The 22,494-nt window shown below is 34.2% G+C and overlaps 1 protein-coding gene across 1 annotated transcript in view; it reads right to left on the bottom strand.

The window, feature by feature from the left end:
• Nucleotides 1-14,528, bottom strand: part of LOC130645018 (AT-rich interactive domain-containing protein 5B-like) — a 30,932-nt gene extending 16,404 nt beyond the window's left edge. The window contains exons 1-4 of the mRNA XM_057450858.1: nt 14,371-14,528; nt 13,898-14,158; nt 12,845-13,232; nt 7,268-7,527 (exon numbers count right to left, since the gene is read on the bottom strand). Coding sequence (XP_057306841.1) covers nt 7,268-7,527; nt 12,845-13,232; nt 13,898-14,158; nt 14,371-14,382 — 921 coding nt within the window. The 5' untranslated portion in view covers nt 14,383-14,528. The remainder of the gene's footprint in view (nt 1-7,267; nt 7,528-12,844; nt 13,233-13,897; nt 14,159-14,370) is intronic.
• Between the last annotated feature and the right edge of the window lie 7,966 nt (nt 14,529-22,494).

The following is a 22,494-nucleotide window of genomic DNA, read 5'->3' as shown; positions in this document are numbered from 1 at the left end:
AACTTAAAAATAATAAGAATAAATAGGATAGCTGGTTTCATCAGGATGCTGCCTTGAAATCTACGTTTGTAGCTACAAACCAGGTCAAAAATAATGGCAGTAAACCCTTTTTACACGTATAGCAAGAGCAGGATAAGTACAAAGCTCCCTCTTCCCAAGTATCAATGTTCAAAAGTTGTGCTAACAAGTTTCCAAACATTGATAATGGGGGAGAGGGGAGAGGAAAGGATTATACTGCACTTTTTGTACCTTACTGCCAATATATTTTGACCGGGATTGTAGCTAAAATTTTGAAATTGGTTTGTTTCAGATTTACACATGGCTAGAAAACGTGATCACATTTTTATCTTAAAATGTGAAAACATATACAAAATGAGGAGAATATCTTAAACGTTGATAGAACTAAAATTTAGGCAATTAAGTAATTATACTAACCCAACCAAATATTTCCCTTCTCTTCAAAAAAGCTGAAGTATAATCAATATGGCGTCTTAGAACTTGGTACCTTAACCCCTAGAGCTCGGTTTATTTGAACACAATCCGCCTCGTTGAAAACATAATTGAAAACAAAATTTTAAAGGAGTATCTAGCATAGCTCATCAAATAATATTAAAATAACAGTCTATAACAATAATTGTGGTAAAATTTGCAACGCAGTCTTCATTCTTTCCCAATTTCACGAATATCAAGACAAGTAAACAGCCGGCGTAGCGCTAGGTCGCAGGGTCAGGTCGGCCCTTAAAAGTTGTGTCGTTATGACAATCGGTTAAAAAATCGGTTAAAGAAGAAGAAGGAGAGGAAAAAGACCGACCGTTTTAATAAGATCTCAGATGTAATCCGAAATCTTAATAATGAGGATGATATTTGTCAAAAAGTTAAGAATATTTAGGCTGAAAAGAAAAACACTCTTCTTACATAAATAGCATGTATTTCTTAGAGAAGAATTTATCTAACCTATTAAAAGTAATTATCCGTTGTTACTGTTTTTAACACTACAGGGTGATATAAAAACTTAAACTTACCAAAATTTAAACAAACTTAAATAAATGTTTACATCTGTCATTACGATTGTTCAGAATATTCGATTCTTAAATTCGAAAACCCTGCATTGTTACCACTCGCGAGACATTTGCACTGCTTTCTTGATAAGGTAAAAAGACAATGATCTGACCTGTTATGCTCTAACATGTGACTATATTACATTGCTAAGTTTAAATTTATCTCTGTGTCGTATGAAAATGAATGAATTCTCGTGAAAAGTTTTTATTTTTATATGGTAGACTAATAAAAATCCAAAAAAAAAATGTATACGAAAGGTCTGGTGACACCATCAAAATTTCTTTTAATCATGATATTTCTTAACACTCTGTGGAAAGCACGTGATTCTATGCGTTATTCTGATCATCGCTTTAGGCTGAACACAGTGGAAGGAACAAAAATGGTAATGGGCAAATGATATCATCATCACCACCTAACTATTTGCCTCCCTAATTAAGTAGATTTATTGACGGGCTATCAATTTTATATTTTGCATAAAGGTCTATGTAAGAGTACGGTATGCAATAGACAGAAATAACCGATTTTAGTTGTCTTACAATTTATGTGTTGCAAACTGTGAGGTTTGAAATTTTTGGATAAGAGAAATAATTGAAGTTTGTAATTCAACATTTTGTGATCAACTTTTGTTAGGGAGGACAATATGCAATGTTACACAAAAACTATTTATTTGTACGATAGGTTAGATATTTTGTATAAACGTTTATTGGAGAGATTAAGATGAACCAGAAATGAGCGATTTTTCTATATTTAAATTGATCTTTTGACATTTTGCATTTTGTGTAAGATATCATGTGTAGAAACAAAATAATTGATTTTTGTTAATGTTGGGCTTGGGTACGCACCCAATATACCGAAATAAATAATGTTCTTACATTTCTTTTCTGTTCAGAGGCAGACCGAGAAAGACTTGGCAGGAGGTTATAAGGACAGACTTGATACAAAGGAAGTTGAGTTCAGATCTAACACAGTCTAGATCAGATTGGAAGAGGGTCATTAATATGCCCGTCCAACCCATGCTAGCATGGAAAACGGATGTTTAGCAGAGAATGATGATGATGATGATGATGTTGTTTACTGTTGATTTCTTACATTTTACTGTATGAAATATATCAAATACAGTACATACTGAATGTAATCTAACCGCGTACACGCTAATATCACACGCTAATATCACAGTCGTTTGTCTTTTGTTATAATTAAATCCCTTGAGCGTTTTGCAAGTTTATATTTGCGTGTTAAAAAACAATGCGCCCGCTAAGAAATATCGGAGCAATTATATTTTTTCTAATAGGGAGATGCATTGTGCAAATGCATTGATAAGCTATTCCCTTAAGTATTAGTGTGAAGTAATTAAATAATAAAAATCTTTCTTGAAGTTTTATAATACATTGCGCAAGAATGTATTGTTGATTTAATTACTTAAAAAAATTCCAGCGCGTTTAATCTAAGAAACATATGAGAAGCATTGTTCACAACTATTAAATGCCGCTTTTCGATTTTAAACTTTAAAAATGCGATCTAAAACACATTTCCATCACCGCTTTTCGTTTTTAAACTTTTAAAAAGCGATCTAAAAAAAACATTTCTATCGCCGCTTTTCGTTTTTAAACTTTTAAAATGCGATCTACAAAAACCTTTTTATCGCCGCTATTACTTTTTAAACTTTTTAAAAGCGATCTAAAAAACATTTCTATTGCCGCTGTTCGTTTTTAAGCTTTTGAAAAGCAATCTAAAAAAACATTTCTATCACCGCTGTTCGTTTTTAAACTTTTAAAATGCAATCTAAAAAACATCTCTATCGCTGCTTTTTGTTTACAAACTTTTAAAATGCGATCTAAAAAAAACGCTTAATTACTGCAATTAAAATTTTCAAAAGAGTTCGCGCAAAATAGATTGCTAAAATTGATCTTGCAACCTATTGTGATTAAACAATTGATCGCGTGGGGTCATTGTTTATCAGAGAGGCAATTATTTTCTTAAAAAAACAAAAGCTATTGTTCTGTGTAACTATTCATGCAAGTTTCGCGTTCGCGGTAGATTACATTCAGACTGTACTGTAGCTGATTTTGGTATGTGGTACGAACTGTATATTTATGACAAAATCTGAGAAATTCTGCAAGGACTACTGGCTTAACGAAATATGTTGGTGTTTTTGATTGCCCTTAGTATACTTTTTTTCCCTGTTGTACTCTTGACCAATGAGAAAAAAAGTGGATTCTTCCACGGGCATACAGCTAGTATCTTATATTAAATTACAGAAGCCATTACAATGCACACAATTTTTGAGACCAAATAATGCAAAACAAAATGCTGCCATTGTGAATTTTTTTTTAAATTCAAATAGCCCCTTTCTATCATTTATTGATAAGTAACTTAGTGCAAAAAATCCAATGAATGGATCTAGAGATAAGCTGTGACGAACATATATAAGGATGCGAAGGAAACCTAATTTTGGGCCATTTTAGGTTTGCTGACTAGCAACCAGACTTTCCCTGCATATGGAACAAAATAAAATCTGCAGATAATAATGTGTACTAGCATTTTAAACCATTTATAGAAAAAATAATGTTAATTTTTAAAAAAAACTGAAACTCAAAAACTCTAAAATGACACTATTATGACTTTTTTTCTTGATAAGTAAATTTGTGCAGATCCAGACACAAGTTGTGGACAGACCAAAATTCATATTTCACTTCGCTAACGGGTGTAACTAATAAAAATAATCTATACTTTTATATTTCAGAGGACAGAGATCAAAGAATAAATATTTATAAACTTTGAGTTATCACACAAATTCTTTTTCACAAATATATTTTAATGAAAAAAGAGTACTCAACAATATGCAATAAGTTGACATTTACACCTGTTATTCGCGTTGTTAAATATCAGGTTACATTACAATACATTTTTTGTGCTTTTCATGCTCAAAAGATTGACAATCGTGTATGGACTTTGTTCCTATTGATTTTGGTAAATAAAAACCTGGCAAACTTATAAAATAATAAATAGGACAACGCTGTCATATGTATAAAAAAGCTGTTGTACAAATATATATAAAGGTAGGTTTTCCAGAAGAATTGATGTTTATGGTATAAATTCGGAACACCTGTAGAATATTTAAAGATGGATTATTTACCACCTCTTAAGGCTGCTTTCCAATTAGTTGGATCGGACCGGATTGGACTGGATCGGACCGGATTTTTGGTCCATGCATGCGCAAATTGCGCACATTTTGGGTCCAGAACGATCCAAAATGGATCTGAAAAAAGTTGAAAAACATTCAACTTTCCCCGGATCGATCTGGATCGATCCGGCTGGATCGATGGTTAAGCCAATCAAGAACGAGTATTTTTCTGGTCATTTTAAATGGACGTGACAACAGTCTCACCGAATATTCAGCTTCCCAATTTGAACAGCCTGTACAAACTGCTATTCAAGAGCAGCAACAACAAGGAAGTAGCTTTAAATGATGCAGAACTTGAGAACAACTTGTTGACATTATTCGGGCATATCCAGTCTTATGGAACACAAGCCTGAGGTCTTTTAAAGATCTCAATAAAAGAGGCAGCATGGAAGGAGATTAGTAACAAACTGAAAATTTCAAGTGAGTGTTATTTTTCACTTAGCTAGCTAACTTCTCACACTCTCTTTTTTGCAATAGTACTTAAGTGTGTGTGTAAATTTAGCATACTGTATGTGCAGATGGAAAATTAACAATTAATGTTTTTGCTTTTTTAGGCGACATGTTAAAGAAAGAATGGGGAAAGTTGAAAGATAACTACAGAAAAACATTAAGCAAACAAGATAAAGCTACACGTTCTAGTGCTGGGAACAAGAAGCTCCCAACATGTAACTTTTTTGCAGAATTATCATTTTTACACGACAGCGTTTCTAATAGATTATGTACTACAAACATTCCATCAGCCCTCCTCTCGCCAACTCCTTAGTCCTAGTTTGTCCGTGGTTCTAGACGCTGAGATTTCAGACGATTCTTCATTTGCATCACCACCATACAAATATATGAGTAGTAGTGCAAGCGAAAGTCGTGCACACACTGAATCAATAAAGAGAAGACCTTCAAACAAGGATGAAACAGATATGCTTTTAATTCAGACTTTAGATAAACATTTATCAAGTGTTCCACCAAATCAGCTATCAATTGCTGAAGAGGATGATTACAGGTTATTTTCTTTGAGTTTAGTCAACACATTACAAGGACTTGACACGAAAAAAAAAAGGTTTGGCTAAAATAAAAATCCAACAAGTTTTATTTGACATTCAATTCCAAGATTGACTTTTAGTTATTTTACATATGTTTTATAAGAAACCAGTGAAACCCTAGAACTTCTTTTTTTGTATTTTCAGTATATTTGTTTGTTTTGTTTGGTTTCTTATAAAAAAAATATGTCTATATACATTGCTGTGTTTGTTTTGTTTTTGAAGCATATAAAGGTTCAACTTATTGTTAATCTATTGAAAATCTTGTAAACTTTCACACAGACATAAGGTTTCTTAGGATTATTTCCCTTCCATGTATATACAATGTTTTTTTCTTTTTCATACATGAAATTGTAACCAGGGAAAGTGCCAGTTTCGTGATAAATAATATTATTTTAAAAAGATGTGTTAGAGTATATATATATATAGATGTGTATAATTGTTTTTAAAAATGTGCTTTGGATTTTACTAAGATACTTTATCAAACACATCCAAGGTAGAATTTACAACGTTCTGTTGCCAAGGTACAGCTCCTCACAACAATTATCCCAGACTTCCTTTGCACCAAAAGTATGATTGTTTGTACTAGTTCTTCCAATGTCTCTGAATGCTTCGTGACAATTTACTTCTCCTGCTACCTTTTCTCCTGCTACCTTCTGTCAGAATGCCATTCCTGACTTTGTCAAAAAAACCACGAGGACAATACATTTTTCCATCATCCATTAAAAAATTGTGCAACGCCACAACTGCTTTGGTTGCTTCCACAACATGTTCAACCTTTCCAATAATTGACCTTCTAAATAATCGAAATCTTGCAGCACTTATGCCAAATACATTCTCTATAACCCTTCTGGCTCTCGATAATCGGTAATTGAATATACGTTTTCTATCATTAATCACATTACCCGGATATGGTTTGATTAAATTTGTTTTCAAGGGAAAAGCCTCGTCACCAACAAAAACAAAAGGAAATTTTGTCATATTGTCCCAATTGAAGAGTCTTGGTTGAGGTAGATTAAGCAAATTTTCATTTACAGCATTTCCGATATTCCCATTTGAAAATACTCCTCCATCACTCTGGCGACCACTGTCACCAATGTCAACTAGTAGGAACTTGTAGCTGGCATCACAAACTGCCATCAATACGACACTGTGTGTTTTCTTGTAATTAAAAAAAGAAGAGCCAGCACGCGCTGGAGCCTGCATAACAATATGCTTCCCATCGATTGCCCCTACACAATTGGGGAATTGCCAAAGTTTCTCAAATCTAATAGCTACCTTTTTCCATTCAATATGCGATGTTGGGCATTTTAGATAATCTGCTTCTAACAATTTTGTCCATATGGCATTACAAGTTTCACTGATTATTCCACCAACAGTTGTTGGTCCTACACGATAACTACTTGCAATAGTAGCTTTGGCATCACTCGTTACTAAATGTCTTAGTGTGATACAAAGACGCTGGTCTGCAGATATGCTTTCTCGTCTCAGCGATGATTTCCTAATTAAGGGAGCAACGTATGATAAAAGTTTTCGTATTTATCAGGTAGCATGCAAAAATGTTTAAAAAAATACTTGTGGTCAACAGCAGCATATCATGAATAAACAAATGATATTCTCCTTTTCGTTTGCGTTCTTGGAAGATTTTCCGAACCCAAAATCTTTTTTTGGATTTGTTGTTCCTCTTTCTTTGCCGAATTCTTCTTTTAGCAAGCAAAAGGAGTAACAATACTCGCACGTTTATAGCCGCCATATTTGTTTACAAACTTTTGCCGCTCATAAAAATGATTGTAAATAATATTGGCACCAGGACCGGATTGGATTTCGGTCCAGGCCGATCCAGTCTGGTCTGATCCAGCTAAGTGGAAACCCAGCTTTATATACCCCATCTCCCAATTCTTACTATATTTGTTACATAAATTACTAAAATTTACTAAAAAAAACTAAAATTTGTTGAATTAAGACAAAAAAAAAAGATTGTGAAGCTCACCTTCCTGTAATCTAATGGGACCAAAGACTTCAATTGTAATTCAGATGTTATTGAGCCATTCTTCTTATGTGAAACTCTTTTCAGTTGGATTGTTGATGTATCTGCACTTACTGCTATCCGTGTAACAGGAACTGACCAATTTTTATCATTTGATGATTCCTCCTCCTTTTCCTGGTGCATGAAAAGATCCATCTTTTCATCAGGAAGATTCACATTTGGTTGGTTTTTCTTTTTTCTAGGTCGACCCTTGAAAACCGGAACTAAAATCAACAAAGTACAATTGAACAAAGTATGGTAGCATATATAACCACAAAGAACAGGAAAACAAAATTTTGATACACATGTAATATAAAAATCAAACACAACGTTTTCGACAGCTTGTTTAGGGAAAGGAAAGGCAAACAAAATTTTGATACACATGTAATATAAAAAATCAAACACAACTTTTTTGACAGCTTGTTTAGGTAAAGGAAGGGCAGGGAATATTCAGCTAATCAAAGTCACATTGAGAACTAAAACAAAATTTCGAAAGTTGACAGGTGACACAAGAACAGGTTTTTCTTAATTTTCTTTAACAAAATGTCATCATTGCATAAAGACTGTTTAAGCTTGCTTCTTGCAGTTACTTTAGCAACTGCCACAAAATCGAAAAGGCCAGAATTATTGCATGAAACAAAGAAATAGTTGTAAAAAAAAATTGATATGTTAAGTATATTTCTCATCCCTACTGCTTTAACAATACAGTGAGCCTTTCCTGTGATGAACAATTAGTTTAACTCTGCTTATTCTTTTGGTATTTTTTAACCGTCCTACAGTTTATTCTTTGATCAACAAACTCAATTTTACTGTGTTTGAACATTTAATTTACAAAAAAGGGTTTTAAATGGAAAAATTTTGAACCTCCTAAAAACAAGTTTTTGTGTGATAAATCGAGAAATATTTATTGATTCTATTTTTTATGATGTACTACAAGTGCAAAGTTTGATTTCATTTGGGAACGCCTGTCAAAAGTTAAGGGGATAACATCCAAAATTTTAATGGGGATACCTACATTGAGAGGGGGGACAGAAGATAACACACTATGATGATACAAGATCCAATTTGTTGAATTGACAAGTTATTTTATATCAGATCACGAAGTGAAAATTAAACACTTAAAAAATCATCATCATCAGGCAGCTCAACGTTAATTCTCCATGCTAAGATTTGGGTTAGACGGATTATAATTATATGTAACGAACTGGACCAAAAGCATCAGGAAAACTATTTTCAAAATTTATGTACAAACCCTATTGAAGTTAGTAAAATATAAAAACATGAGTTTTGGAAAATCAGCTCTATTTAAGAAAGCAAACATTTAAGAAATTAACATTTTGAGGACAAGAGCAATAAACAGTCTATAAACTAAAATTACATACTAGAGCTCGAGATACCGATCAAATAAGAGTTAAGGAGATATTAAGGTTGAAATACTTGTTGATGACATTCCCAAAAATTTTCTAGAAATTGTGTAAAGCCATAAACACATCAAATAATGTGCTCAGTATATACTTTGGATTGGATAAAATTGGATAAAGGAGATATTGATGTTCGGTGGCATATAGTCAACCCATCTGAGTTCTAGAATGAGTGGGTTGACCCAGCTTTTAGAAATTTATTCCATTTTTCCCCAGGCTTTCCATAGTTACCTTTTTTATCGAGTCACAAACAAATAGACAGACAAAGGACATTACTATTTATTATAAGAACAGTTTTTTGAAAACAAGGCTTGGATTTTGTCAAAAAAAAGATCAAAATAAGAACAGCTGCAGGCTCAAATTATTTTTGAAAACTACAAGAATAAGTTGAGTCTACATTGTGCCATAAAAAAGAACAATCCAGGGTGTAAATTTTCACGATACACGATGTTAGGCTTCCTGATAGCGGTACCGTAACAAAGCCTCAATGCAGAAGCAGCAAGTCAACGGTTCGCATACTCAATTTCAGACCAGGCAACATTAGGCAAAATCCCACTTTATTCGCACCTCCTTGATATCAAGTCTCATTAATCAACTAGATATGACCAAAAAAATACAGTATATATCTGCTCATACACTTTTACATAGAGCCAAACGTGATAAAGAAGTCCTTAAAGTCTTACAAGACATTGCAAACCCGTTTAAACTGAAAGATAAAGATGGTTTGTTAAACAGAGCCACCAGCAAATTAACATCTTCAAAAATGGAACATTGGGAAAAATACAAAAAGTTAGTTTATAATGCAGTGGTGGAATGAGAAAAAAAAGATTTGAAAAGAAGATTAAAAACAAAAGCAGGCCTGAAAAAATTACGTGCACAATCAGCATCAGGCACCGATTGTGTACGCATCAAAGATGGGGTCCGAAAAGTTGTGCATGTGAAATTTGTAAGAATTTTTAAATTTGTATATCTGACATTTTCACTTACAGAGAAAATTTTTTTTTAAATAACAAATATTCTTGCACGTTTTTCTCGCACGTCTTGACCTTTTAACAATTTTAAATTGATTATACATCGAAACCTAGTAAAAATGAACTACTTTGTTTTGCACATTGTTGCACAATAATTTTTACTCACATGATGTAGATTTTCAAAATTGAATTGATCACATCAAACTTCAATATATATTTTTTAAAATGAGAGCAGCTGTCTTTACACGCTTGAATGAACTGTGCAATACTTTTTTTCTAGTTAAATGTATTTGATATTGTTTTGAAGTTCTTACTGCGATTGTCATTCCACCCAGGCACATTAAGTTTGACTAACGTTTTCGATACTTACTACATGCTTTCTTGATCCTTTGTCGAGTTCTTTGCTGTCTGTTATCTTTATGACACAATGGAAGGAAAAACGCTTTTAATTAGATCAAATATTGTGAGATGGTATGATTTTATCATATGTTATTTAAGTTGACGGAACAACGAATAACGCAAAAAAGTCTGCTGTTGCTTTCCTTTTGTTATTACTCTAATTGCACTCACTGAGACAGGGTATGAAGTATTCAGAAAAGGTTTTTTCAAGTACATTGGTTCATTATCAGTATTTGAAAATCACAAAAATAACTTTGTTAATAAAAAGAAGCCGTTCTCAGTCTTTTCTCAGGCAACGCGTCAATTCAAGTACCACTCTGACTGAGTCTGATATCAAGTTTCCTAGGCCCTGTACAACTTAGTTCCCAGCACCAACAAGGTCAATGCCCACCCAGAATGAATTTTCATTCTGTTGCAACATAACAAATCACTTGGTCCTCGAGATGCTGATAATTCTTCACAGAAAAGCAATGCTCTACGACGATAGAAAAAATGTTTTGTGCATATAATATATAGAAATAGGTCTATGTGAACAAGTTTACACGTACACGATCACGGCGCCTGATTCCACGTATTTTCTTGTTGGCATACCCGATTCCGATTGTACACGTTTGTGTACCATTACTTGAATTCCTAGTCGGATTTATCGTGTACGATAAAAACAAATCTTTTGAGGCCTGAAAAAAAAGCATCTTTTAAAACAGATGCTGCAAAAAAAAGGTGAGAGCTGCCAAAGGAAAAGTGTTGGCTGCTTGCATTATTAGAGATATTCTCGGAAACTTGCTTAGTATTGCAATAAGGAAGAAAGTTGATATCCACAAGACTTTAAGGTACCCATTCACGCTTATTCCATTATCATCTTATGTCGATGTAACTATGGTGGATGCTATGCTTTTTATGCAGCTTCACCTTAATTTGCCCTCAACGTTTGATTAAGTGGGTAAGTATACGTTATGGCAAGATCAACATCTTTCAACAGCAACAATATACACTTTGTAGTAGATAAATGACTCACCCCATCGATTAAAGATTTAGAAAGAAAATGCGATCTGAATTCGAATCTACCTACTGTATCACAGGTTTTTCACAAAAAATATCTGGCAATTGGCTAGAAGCTTTGAAAAACACGTCATTCAAACATGCCTTGACTGATTTTCTTATCGATGCAAGGAAGTTAGAAAGTTGAACATCAATATTGCGAGAAAAGGTGTTGTTTGTTAATTCACACAACAAAAGCTACTGTTTTGTAGTTGGTAATGGGGTCATTGGGCATGAGGTAAAGTTGAACATCAATATTGCGAGAAAAGGTGTTGTTTGTTAATTCACACAACAAAAGCTACTGTTTTGTAGTTGGTAATGGGGTCATTGGGCATGAGGTGGTACTCATGAAGATGCAGACAGCAGAATATTTTAACACTTGAAGAATTGCAAAGCTCCAAAAAAAGTTGTAATGTGGACAGATGATACTGACTGCTTGATCATAGCTTTGGGCTGTTGCATGTCAAAAATATTCAAATGTGACTGGAAGTATGAAAAGAGAGTTAAGCAACCAGTTGTAAACAAAATTAGGTGAAAAGTTTCTTGTTGGCCTACCATGCATTCACTGGCTATGATTATATTCCTTCTTTCAGTGGTAAAGAAAAGGTAAGGCCTCTCAATATCTTGAAGAAAATTGAAGCTTTACAAACTGCGATGTTAGACTTGGCAGTGAGGAGCTATATGAAAAGAAATGATGTATGAATTGGAGAAGTTCGTTTGTAGCATGGCAAAAAGAAAAGTTGTGATGGATGTCAAAATGCAGATATTTTCAGAAAAGTGCCAACAGAGAAAGGGAAAAGAGAGATTGCAGTTTGCAAAAAAGTTTGCCACATTAGTTCCTTCTTGAAAAAATGTCATTGTGGAAAAAATGAAATAAACACATATAGACGTTGGCTTTTATTCCATGGCTCATCCTCCAGAGGAGCTTCCACAATAATTTGACTTGGTCCTGACATATAAGGAATGTACATTATCAAGTGGTATAAAGGTTAAGCGACGCAGCATGATGATGAAAGACATTAGCGGGATGATGGACCACGATATGATCATCCTACCAATAGGAATTTACCCAATTTAAATTTCCTAAACAACATAACAAATTGAAAGCCTGTTTTATGAATTGTGGTTTCTATTATGTCGTAAATTTCAAAATATAAAAAAAATAATGCTGGTCTATGGTTTTTAAGCAATAACCATTAAATTTCTTTAATACCTAGGTGGTCTGGCACTTGTAAACAACAATTAGAATTTAATTTCTTCAACAAAAGTAATGCGAATTCTTGCTATTGCTTACAAATATTGTTGTGGCAAAGAAAAAGGTCTAAAGGTGCTCATGAGCTTTAATAACAATTCATTGCAAGAGGAAAGTGATATGGAATATTTTAAAGAAAGTGACAGCAGTTCAGATGACGAAAGTGAAGAAGATATTGGTAATTTAGTATGTTGAGTGTTGACAACAAAGTTAGCATTTGGGTCACCCAATGACATAAACATAATTCTCCTTCAAATGTGTACATGATTCAGTACAAAAATCATTGCAGATTACCTGAGTTAAACATATAAATATGCACAAATTTGAGAGTAATTACTAAATATTTTGTTAGATTTTCTGCTATCTTCACACTGTGTGACATAGTGCTTTGTAGAAAATTATATAGAAATTCACTGCAATTTCCTTTAGCTAAAATGTGTGTTTCATAAGATATATATACCTTGGATATCAGCTGTTAGAGAAAATGTATGAATGTCATCTTTTTTGAAGCGCCATCTTGAAAAAAGCACTACTGTGTTTGTATTGCTGACAGCCAGGCCACCTCGAGACAGTAATGTCTTTCCAGTCATTTTTATTCCTGCTCTTAGCATTCTAAGGCATGTTTTATAACGGCAATACTGAGGATAGCTTAGTATTTTAACATCTGTCCCTTTTTTGACATTGATATTTATTATAACAACACCTGTTCCATCTTGGTAGAATTCTTGCGGAATACCATTATATGCTAGCCCACCAAGGTTTTTATACCACAGCGAAGAGTGGCATTCCCATTGTGGAAACTTGATACATTCTATTACAGTATGCTGGTCCGCCTCCAGCACTTCGTCCTAAAATATTAATAAGTTATTATGTTCATTTTCCCTTTCCCATTTAACAGTTTCAACACACACACACACAAAAAAAGAAATATATATATATATAGAAACACAGAAGTAAAACTGACAAAAAAGCTTTAAAGATCATTTGTTCCATATTATTTTATTTATAAATATCATGTAAAGTTACTTCACTTATTTAATTTTCACTATAGCCATGTTTGGTCATTTAATGTCTAATATATATATATATGCTTTTTTATTTAACATAGTGGAAAAAGGTTAGCTAGGTATGTTTTGGTATCTTTCTCCAGTTTTATTTACAAACAAGTACAAATGTTTACATACAATACATTTAAAATGGTCATTGGGACCTGTTGCTTAGTTTAGTTACTGCTAATGAAGGGTAACTGTCGCTATTAAAATTTAATTCCAATCCTTATTAAGTTTCCCCTTTTAAAAAAATACAAAAATATAGCTAAAAATATTTTATTATTTCATTTCAAATACTGTAGATTAAATAAAAAATGTAAGAAGAAATGTGAAACGTAAATTCAAAATACTAGCTAGCTATAGTGTAAAAAAACATATATATAATGAATTTTTTTAAAGCAAAATAAACATTTAATGGCCACAATACAACAATATTGACACACAATATTCAAAATTAAACATACTTTTCCAATCCCCTCAAATTTGTGAACATCAGGGTTGATATCATTCGGATTAAAATATAATTTAACAGATGCATAGGTTTTACCATCTTTAGTATTCTTCCAGATAAGTTGAAATTCAGCGATTGCGACCGGATATTCTAAAGACTTTCGTACGAAGTAAAAAGCACCTAATTTATATGTTTTCACTTCCGAACTGGCAGATACAGTAAATTCTTTAAAATAAATATTTGCTCCATGTTGTCCCACAGCTCTGTTTTCCAACTAAAAAATAAAATTATTAACTAAAATAAAATAAAAAAACATTTATACCTGCCTCATTTTTTTACGTCAAAAATTTTGTAATTTTTTTATTACACACTAGATACTGACCATAAAACAACATGAAAAAAATTGAAAATAAATTAAAGAAATTAAAGACTCTAAAATTTTAGGAAAAAATATAAAGGAAAAATAACATATCACGAAAAAAATACCTGAATTGACATTGTTCTGATAGCCCGTTAATAAAATTCATTATTTAATTTCGAAATGATTATTTTTTGTCTTTACAATCATTTCACCGTAGTTGAATCGACAATACAAAATAACTTTCGGCTTTGTCATTAAAAGAACTTTATGACCGTTTTGTATTGGATTAAAAGGATGGCCTATACATTAACAAATATCAAATTATAAAAAGAAAATTCAAATGCAAAAAGTTTTTATTCTTACAAAACCCAGATTATATGTAGTATTTTGTTAAAGTTTTTCAGAAAAGCGAAACTTAATTTTTATGTTACACCTTTTGAGCGCAATATTAACTTTTATTACCCCCTGAATAAAAGTGCTGAAAAGTGTACCACGTGACCAAAACAAACGTCATTCGAAGTAGTTTAAGAAATATCAGAATACCTCATCTTAAATGAGCATTGCGCTAAAGTTTTTTTTCAATTGTATTTATTCAGCCTACAGAGTAATGCTGATAACAACTGATAACAAAATTACACAGAAGTCGTCTAAAATTTAATCATCTAAATAGAGTCAGATGTCGATCGCAAAAGCAGTCGATCCATTGTAAAAACTGGCGTTCCATATTTATTTTCGCTAACATAAAAAGGTGTATTACTTTTTTCTATCATATTAGATTAATGATCTCAATATATGGTTTGTTACAAAATGTAGAAAAAACAACTATTACCTCAGTCGCAAAAAAATTCGGTCCTCAATGATCAAATCCAACCTAATTTAGGGGCTGTTCATATGGGAAATATTTCCTCGGTTAGCGGGGAGATATTTCAGTATGATATAATTTTTACTGTCTGCTCATATGGCATGGGCGAGAAAACTTTTCCTCGGTGAGAAAATACCATGTGATAATTTTCTATTGTTTATTTTGATAAGTCTCTATTGTTTATTTTTAAAAATTATGCCGAATCGACATAAATTTATCTCGCCTACCGAGGAAATTTCTGTTCATATGGGAAAATGCATTACCACCCGCTTATCGAGATCTCGATCATGCACACCGAGATCTTGGTAGGCCGGTAAATGTTTTTTCTCATATGAACGCAAGTAAATTTTGTTAAAGGCGGAGATACATTTGAAATTTTTATTTCGAAACTGTCTGAAATTTTTATTTCAGAAATATTTCGAAATACGTTTTCCATTGTTTCGAAACTCGCTAAAAATTTGGAATGCATGGGACCTGGGTACACTATATGGATAATGGATTGCTCGCAATAAGCGTGATCTCGAGCGGTGCTGGGATTGGGAGCATGCTCAGTGGTATTGGAGTACCTCTAGCCGTCGCCATGGGTGGCATTACCATATCTATGGGCTTAGCACAGACAGCCCTAAAACAGGGTAGTAAGAAATTGAACTATAAGCGTAAGAGACACGACTCAATAAGACTCCTTGCAGAGACTAAGCTGAATAGTATTGTGGACCTTATATCAAGGGCGATTGAAAATGGAGTGATAACAACTAATTATGAATTTAGTCTGATCATGCAGGAGAAACAAAAATTTATGCTATTGAAAGAACAAATAAGACAGCGTGCGAAGAAAACCGTGGAGACGATCAATGAACAAGAGAGACAGGCACTTGTCGCCAAAGGTCGCGATGAGGCAAGAGTAGAAATCTTAAAAAACTTGCAGTCTGCTCAATATGTAAGCGGTACTTAGAGGCACCACCTAAATATTCATAATGTATTGTTAACTATACATTATACAATAACGATAACTTCACCGGTATCTTTATCGATCATAAAATCACCATCATATATAATGGTTCGCTTTTGTTTTGCCTCGAGACATTTTATGTACTCATCCAATATTTTCATGGCTGTGATTTCTAGACATGGCTTGCAATAAGGCCCAAGTGTTTGCGTTGCGGTATCCTTATATTTTACCTTGTGAATCGCGGCTATAAGATCAGCCCTCTTGAGAGCGGAGTATCCACGAATACCAAGCTCTCTCGCTTCCTTTTTCAGTGCCTTAACGTCATTCATGTTTATTTTGTATACAACATTAATATACAAAAAATAGACCACAACGAATGGTTCCTCATCGTCGTCATCTGAATCGATAAGGTGTCGTGTCCTGGATTGTTGAACGGACTTATATTTACACTCCTCAAGCAAGACCTGCGGATAGTGCTTATTCCCCTGTTGATAAATGCTGGATATTTTTAAAATGCAGATGCATTCGCAAGGTTGCTTTAGTGGTACTGGTTTATCGTAGAATTATGTGTTTATTTTACCATCCCATTCCTAGCCAGGATACACTTATATTTTTCCAGTCATTCAGGATGGTTATACATATCAAATGACATTGTAAGGGAGGATCCATCATCGTATCTGGATGCACCATTCGAAAACAGCCCCTTTGGCGTTATGATTAGCAACGATGATATCTTGTTTTCCATTTTGTACCCTATAACATATCTTGCATCTTTGCACTTATTAGCTTGTATGGGATCGCTAAGTACGATGTGCTCAATTTGAACCTCGTCAATATCGAGCACAGTTGGTTCACTGTAAAAATCCCCCGTCTCTACGGAGTTATTGTAAAATTTGAACATCTTTTATTATAATAACCAGGGCCCAACTAAGGATTTTTACATTTACAATAACCTCCGTTGTACGTTATATACATCATATAGTGTTGCCAGCACAGCATTTTCCCACATATAACTAGCCTTCTTCCACAGGAGCATCTATCATATTTATCGAGATCAATCCTACATTCATCACAATATTCCTTGGTCATATTTACTTGATATAACTCTGGTAACTAGTATGTGAATTTCCCTTTACTCATATTCTGTATAATATGATTATATACTATTGCGCATGACGTTATATGATTTCGTTTATATTATTATGTGTTAGTATTTAATGATATATATCATTATTATATACCCATAAGCAAAAACAGCCATTGAATAAATAATCGTATTCCACCCGTATTATTCAATGCTTGTGACGTAACAATAGTTTTGACAAAACATTCGTAAACGCATGTTTTGATTTTATCCTTTCCGCCTCATTAATTTTTATCGTAATTAACTGTGATTGGTTGTTTCTTAGTGGTCCGTTTTCTGATTGGTCGATTTCCAAACACGTGAAATGGCGGGAACTTTTTTGTCGAGAAAATTCTTTTTACAAAAACATCAAAACAAAGAAATCGAAACAAAAATGAATCGCTTCGGGGACATAACGAAAACAAAACAAACACAAAACAAAATAAGTAATATTAATTATAACAATCTCTTTTGGGTATATAATAAAACATATATGCAATAGGTAAACATAGGTTATTGGATTTATTAACCCTCGGTGATATTATATTCAACTCCGCTGCGCGTCGTTGAATATAAATCACCTCGGGTTAATAAATCTCAATAACCTATGTTTACCTATTGTATATCTACTTATTAATATTATTATGTGTTGGTGATTGGTAGATGACGTCATGTATCTTACATTTGTATATTATTATGTGTTAGTTATTGGCATTTAATATTAAGTAGATATACAATAGGTAAACATAGGTTATTGAGATTTATTAACCCGAGGTGATATTATATTCAACGACGCGCAGCGGAGTTGAATATAATATCACCGAGGGTTAATAAATCCAATAACCTATGTTTACCTATTGTATATATGTTTTATTATATACCCAAAAGAGATTTCTTTGTTTTAATGTTTTTGTAAAAAGAATTTTCTCGACAAAAAAGTTCCCGTCATTTCACGTGTTTGGAAATCGACCAATCAGAAAACGGACCACTAAGAAACAACCAATCACAGTTAATTACGATAAAAATTAATGAGGCGGAAAGGATAAAATCAAAACATGCGTTTACGAATGTTTTGTCAAAACTATTGTTACGTCACAAGCATTGAATAATACGGGTGGAATACGATTATTTATTCAATGGCTGTTTTTGCTTACGGGTATATAATAATATTTCACATTATTTTGTGTTGATTACTAACATTATTGGGAATTTCCCTTTGATGTGCGTGCGCTGTCCTAGAACGAACATTTCTCTATCTCTGCATGACTAAGCACCGCTTATTAGGGATTTTTTATGCATATCAATAGATTTTTGTGCAATGAGGCGTGACGATAAGCTGTGACGTCACAAGCAAAACTCTGTATGATAATTTTTAGTTTGACCGTGATTTTTGGAAAATTTAACGTCAATATCCTATATTAAATTAATGAAGCCATTACAGTGCACCTAACTTTGAGACCAAATAACTTGGAAACGAGTTGGTGACGCCAATGATTTTTCACCGCGTGTTTAACTAGGGACCGCCTAGGATCAATTTGGGTAATTTTCCCAAACCTGCGTCCCCAAATCCGTTTCGGAATGAACGGGTTGATGACGTCATCGAAAAACCTTTAAACCCTAATATTTCTGCAACCGTTTGTCAAAAGTACATAATCCTATACATTTTCTTGATAAATGTTTCAAGATCTAGACGATAAGTCAACGAGTATATAAATTTCTAAAAAATTTTTTTTGTATATTTGTTTGTCTTTGACGTCAGCAAAATTTTTAAACTCTTATATCTTCTTAGTTGTTTCTTTTAAAACATATGATCCTATACATTATTTTAATCAGCTATTCGCGCTGTTTTATTTCACTTCGTAGGTACTGTTCAATCTCTTCTATCTTCTTCAATCTATAGACCTGCCCCTCATTTTCTTGATCTGGAGCACTCGGCGGTAGGCTCAGATATAGTTTCATGACTTCATCATTATTCATTTATTCTATGAGGAAGTGGATGCTAACTCCAACGAACGAAACGTTCTTATCATGATGATGCTCGTCCGTCAACATCACCTCAAGTCGATCCGTCGAACCTTTCAAAGGGAGGTATATTGGTGTATCAAAAGTCCATGTCAACATGTCTCTCCATCTTACCTCTTTGGTCGATAGGATGGCAAGAATCTTGGATCTTTTACCGTCGAGTAGGCAATCATTCTCGTCTAATTGAGGGCAAACAAGCCTCAGTCTTTGATATACATCAGTCTTATAGAATGAATCATAATCACCCTTAATGTAGTATTTTTTATTCGGATCGTAGGGTAGACCCAATAGCTCTTACAGTTGTCGATGAATCACCACCGTGTATCTGTCATTAACCCGGAGCCTGCATAGTCCATTTTTTAGAACAAACAGCTTTATCCTATCCTGTGCCTGACTGTTCACAATGGCCGCCAAATCCTCTATCCTATACAGGCCGTTCATGATTTCAATCCTAATCTCCCTCTGGCCAGGCCCCACTTTCCTTATTGTAACATCATTATTACTATAAATATTTAGCCACGTAGGTCGAATGCTGATCGACTTAAGGGCTATCCTCGTATCCTGCCCTAGGTAGTCCTCAAAGACTATAGGTTTTTATCTATGTTCGTAATGTATAACTGCTTCATGTTTGTTATAACACATATGATAATATATTCGTACAACTCAAGAGCAAAATATACCCCTATACATGGGCGTTATCTCGAGAGACTCAAGGGTTCGGACCTTACCCAGCAGGACGTTGTTGATGCTCGCGGATCGTCATTTAGGGTAGGGTTCCCCAATATCTTCGTAGACTATGTTTTACACAGTAATCCTCCGGTCAATACCTGGCAAAACCACCTCTTCAGCCTCTTGTCAATGCAGCTAAATTTTGCGGCATTTTGTGCTACATCGGCATGTGGTATCAGCATACAACATCTAAACTCCCCCTTGCCCCTTGTTCGCGCTGTTTATCGATTCCATGTCTATTTCCAAATTAGAAAAATATTAGAGGAGCTTGAGGTATCGTTGCCTGGTTCTTCCCGCTTCAATATCTTTAATAACCCATTCAATAATCAAGAGCTCCAGCAATTAGCATGTGAATTTGGTGTATCTCCAAATGAACAAGAATGGAAAAATGAGAGTATTTTCAGTTCATGACAGGCCAAGCGTAAATATTATTCTGGTGCGGGACCTAGTTATTTCGACGAGGGATCATACAGTCGGTGGGTAATTTAGAAATCGATCGGCTTAACCCGTATTGGCATTGAAAGGTTATCGCAAAGCGTAAGGTTCTACGCATATTTGATTCTTGAGAGTCAAACCAACGCCCGCTCTAATATAATCGGGAGTGAGGGCTCCGCGATTGATGCCCAACGACTATACTTGACGACATTCGAACAATTGGTGATTAGACTTACGTCGCTGGGCATGGATATCAGTGAATTCGAGAATGTACTTAGATATGCGAGATCTAAGGTACACTTCTCGGTAGCATACGGGGTTTACATGATCCCCTCAGATATGAATCTGAGAATCGGAAATGTGCAAGGATACAACAACAAGATTCTAATAAGTCGGGATCATTTTAATATCGGTATTAATCCCAATATCAATGCTTCGCGTACTGTTGCCAAGCCCATACCGAGTAAGCATCAACGTCAGCCTTCCCAGGTTGAACGATCAGGGCATCATCCCCCACCAGCCTCCAAGGAAGCCCACAGGCAGCATGAGAATACCAAGGCTCTCGTTATAACGCTAGGAGTAGGGGTCATTCTAGCTTATATTTGGCTAAAAAATTAGATGTAATAGTTGTCTGGTAAGCTAGTGGCTTACCAGTACGTTCCATACTTACTATCTCTTCCCACTTCTCCTATTACTCACATAAGTCACTACAATCCCTACAGCACCCGCTATGGCCAGGTAGAGGTGTCTCGCTACATATTCCACGACTTTGGCGGCTACCTTGATAAATGGTGATTTCAACCTAGATCCAGCTGATACTGATTTAGGGGAGTTTTTACTAACTCTCTCCCTTTATAATCACATAAAGGAGAAAACTTGTTGGAAGTCCTCTTCGGGATCTTGCATTGATTTGATTCTTTCCAACAGGAAACACTCTCTCATGCATACAGGAGCGGCTGTAACTGGGTTGAGTGATTATCATTCCTTAGTTTATACAATGCTTAAAACACAATATGTCAAACTACCACCACTTAAAATTAGTTACCGGTGCTATAAGAATTTTGATGAAACTTATTTTTTAGAGGATATATCTCGGTCTATGACCAATATCTCAAATTATGATGATTTTCATAGTATATTTACATCTTTATTAGATAGGCATGCTCCATTGAAAACCAAGTTTCTCAGGGCAAATAATAGGCCCCATGTCTCTAAAACTCTCAGAAAGGCGATCATGAAACGTTCGCGTCTTAAAAGGGTAGCTAACACTTCCGGGAAAGACGATGATATGAGAGCATTTAAAAAACAAAGAAACTTGGTGGTCAATATAAATAGGCAGGACAAGAAAACTTTCTTTTCCAACTTTGGCCGAAGTAATATGAGTAAAGGTTTTTGGAAATCGGTAAAACCTTTGTTTAATGAAAAAGCCAAATATGGTAAAGAAAGAATTACTCTTGTTGACAAAGATATATTATATATTAATGATAGTGATATTGCAAACATATTTAATGAATATTTTAATAAAATTACTGACAACCTTAACATGCCACACATTCCTCAAGCTCTTTCATCCGAGTGTGATGCTGTTCTTGCTGCAGGTGAGAAGTATGCGTCTCACCCTAGTGTCCTCTTCATTAAATCGAAGAAACTGACACATACTTTTGAGTTGTCTCCAATTTGTGAGGATGTCATGTTTAAGGAAATTCTTGCGTTAGATGATAGCAAGAAAGTCAGTGGTTCGATTCCAACGAAGATGCTTAAATTAGCTGCTAGATATTGTGTTCCAGTACTTACAAAATGTTTTAACAGTTCTGTTATTGACAGTTCTGTTTTTCCTAGTCTTTTATCTTTGGCAGAGATAATACCTTTATATAAAAAGGGTAGCTCCACAGACAAGGTAAATTATAGACCTGTCAGTTTTGTTACCGACTGTTTCCAAAGTTTTTGAGAGAATTTTAGCCAAACAACTGTTACCATTCTTCAACACCTTTTTGTCTAAATATCTTTGTGGATTTCGAAAGAGTTACAGCAGGCTCTGTCCTAGGACCGATATTATTCAATGTGTTTATTAATGATTTGTTGTTCCTGTTATTAGAGGGTGATATCTGCAACTTTGCCGACGACAACAC

Source organism: Hydractinia symbiolongicarpus, chromosome 5 (assembly GCF_029227915.1).
Source record: "Hydractinia symbiolongicarpus strain clone_291-10 chromosome 5, HSymV2.1, whole genome shotgun sequence".
NCBI classification, from domain to species: Eukaryota; Metazoa; Cnidaria; class Hydrozoa; order Anthoathecata; family Hydractiniidae; genus Hydractinia; species Hydractinia symbiolongicarpus.
This window is presented reverse-complemented; position numbering and strand designations above follow the sequence as displayed.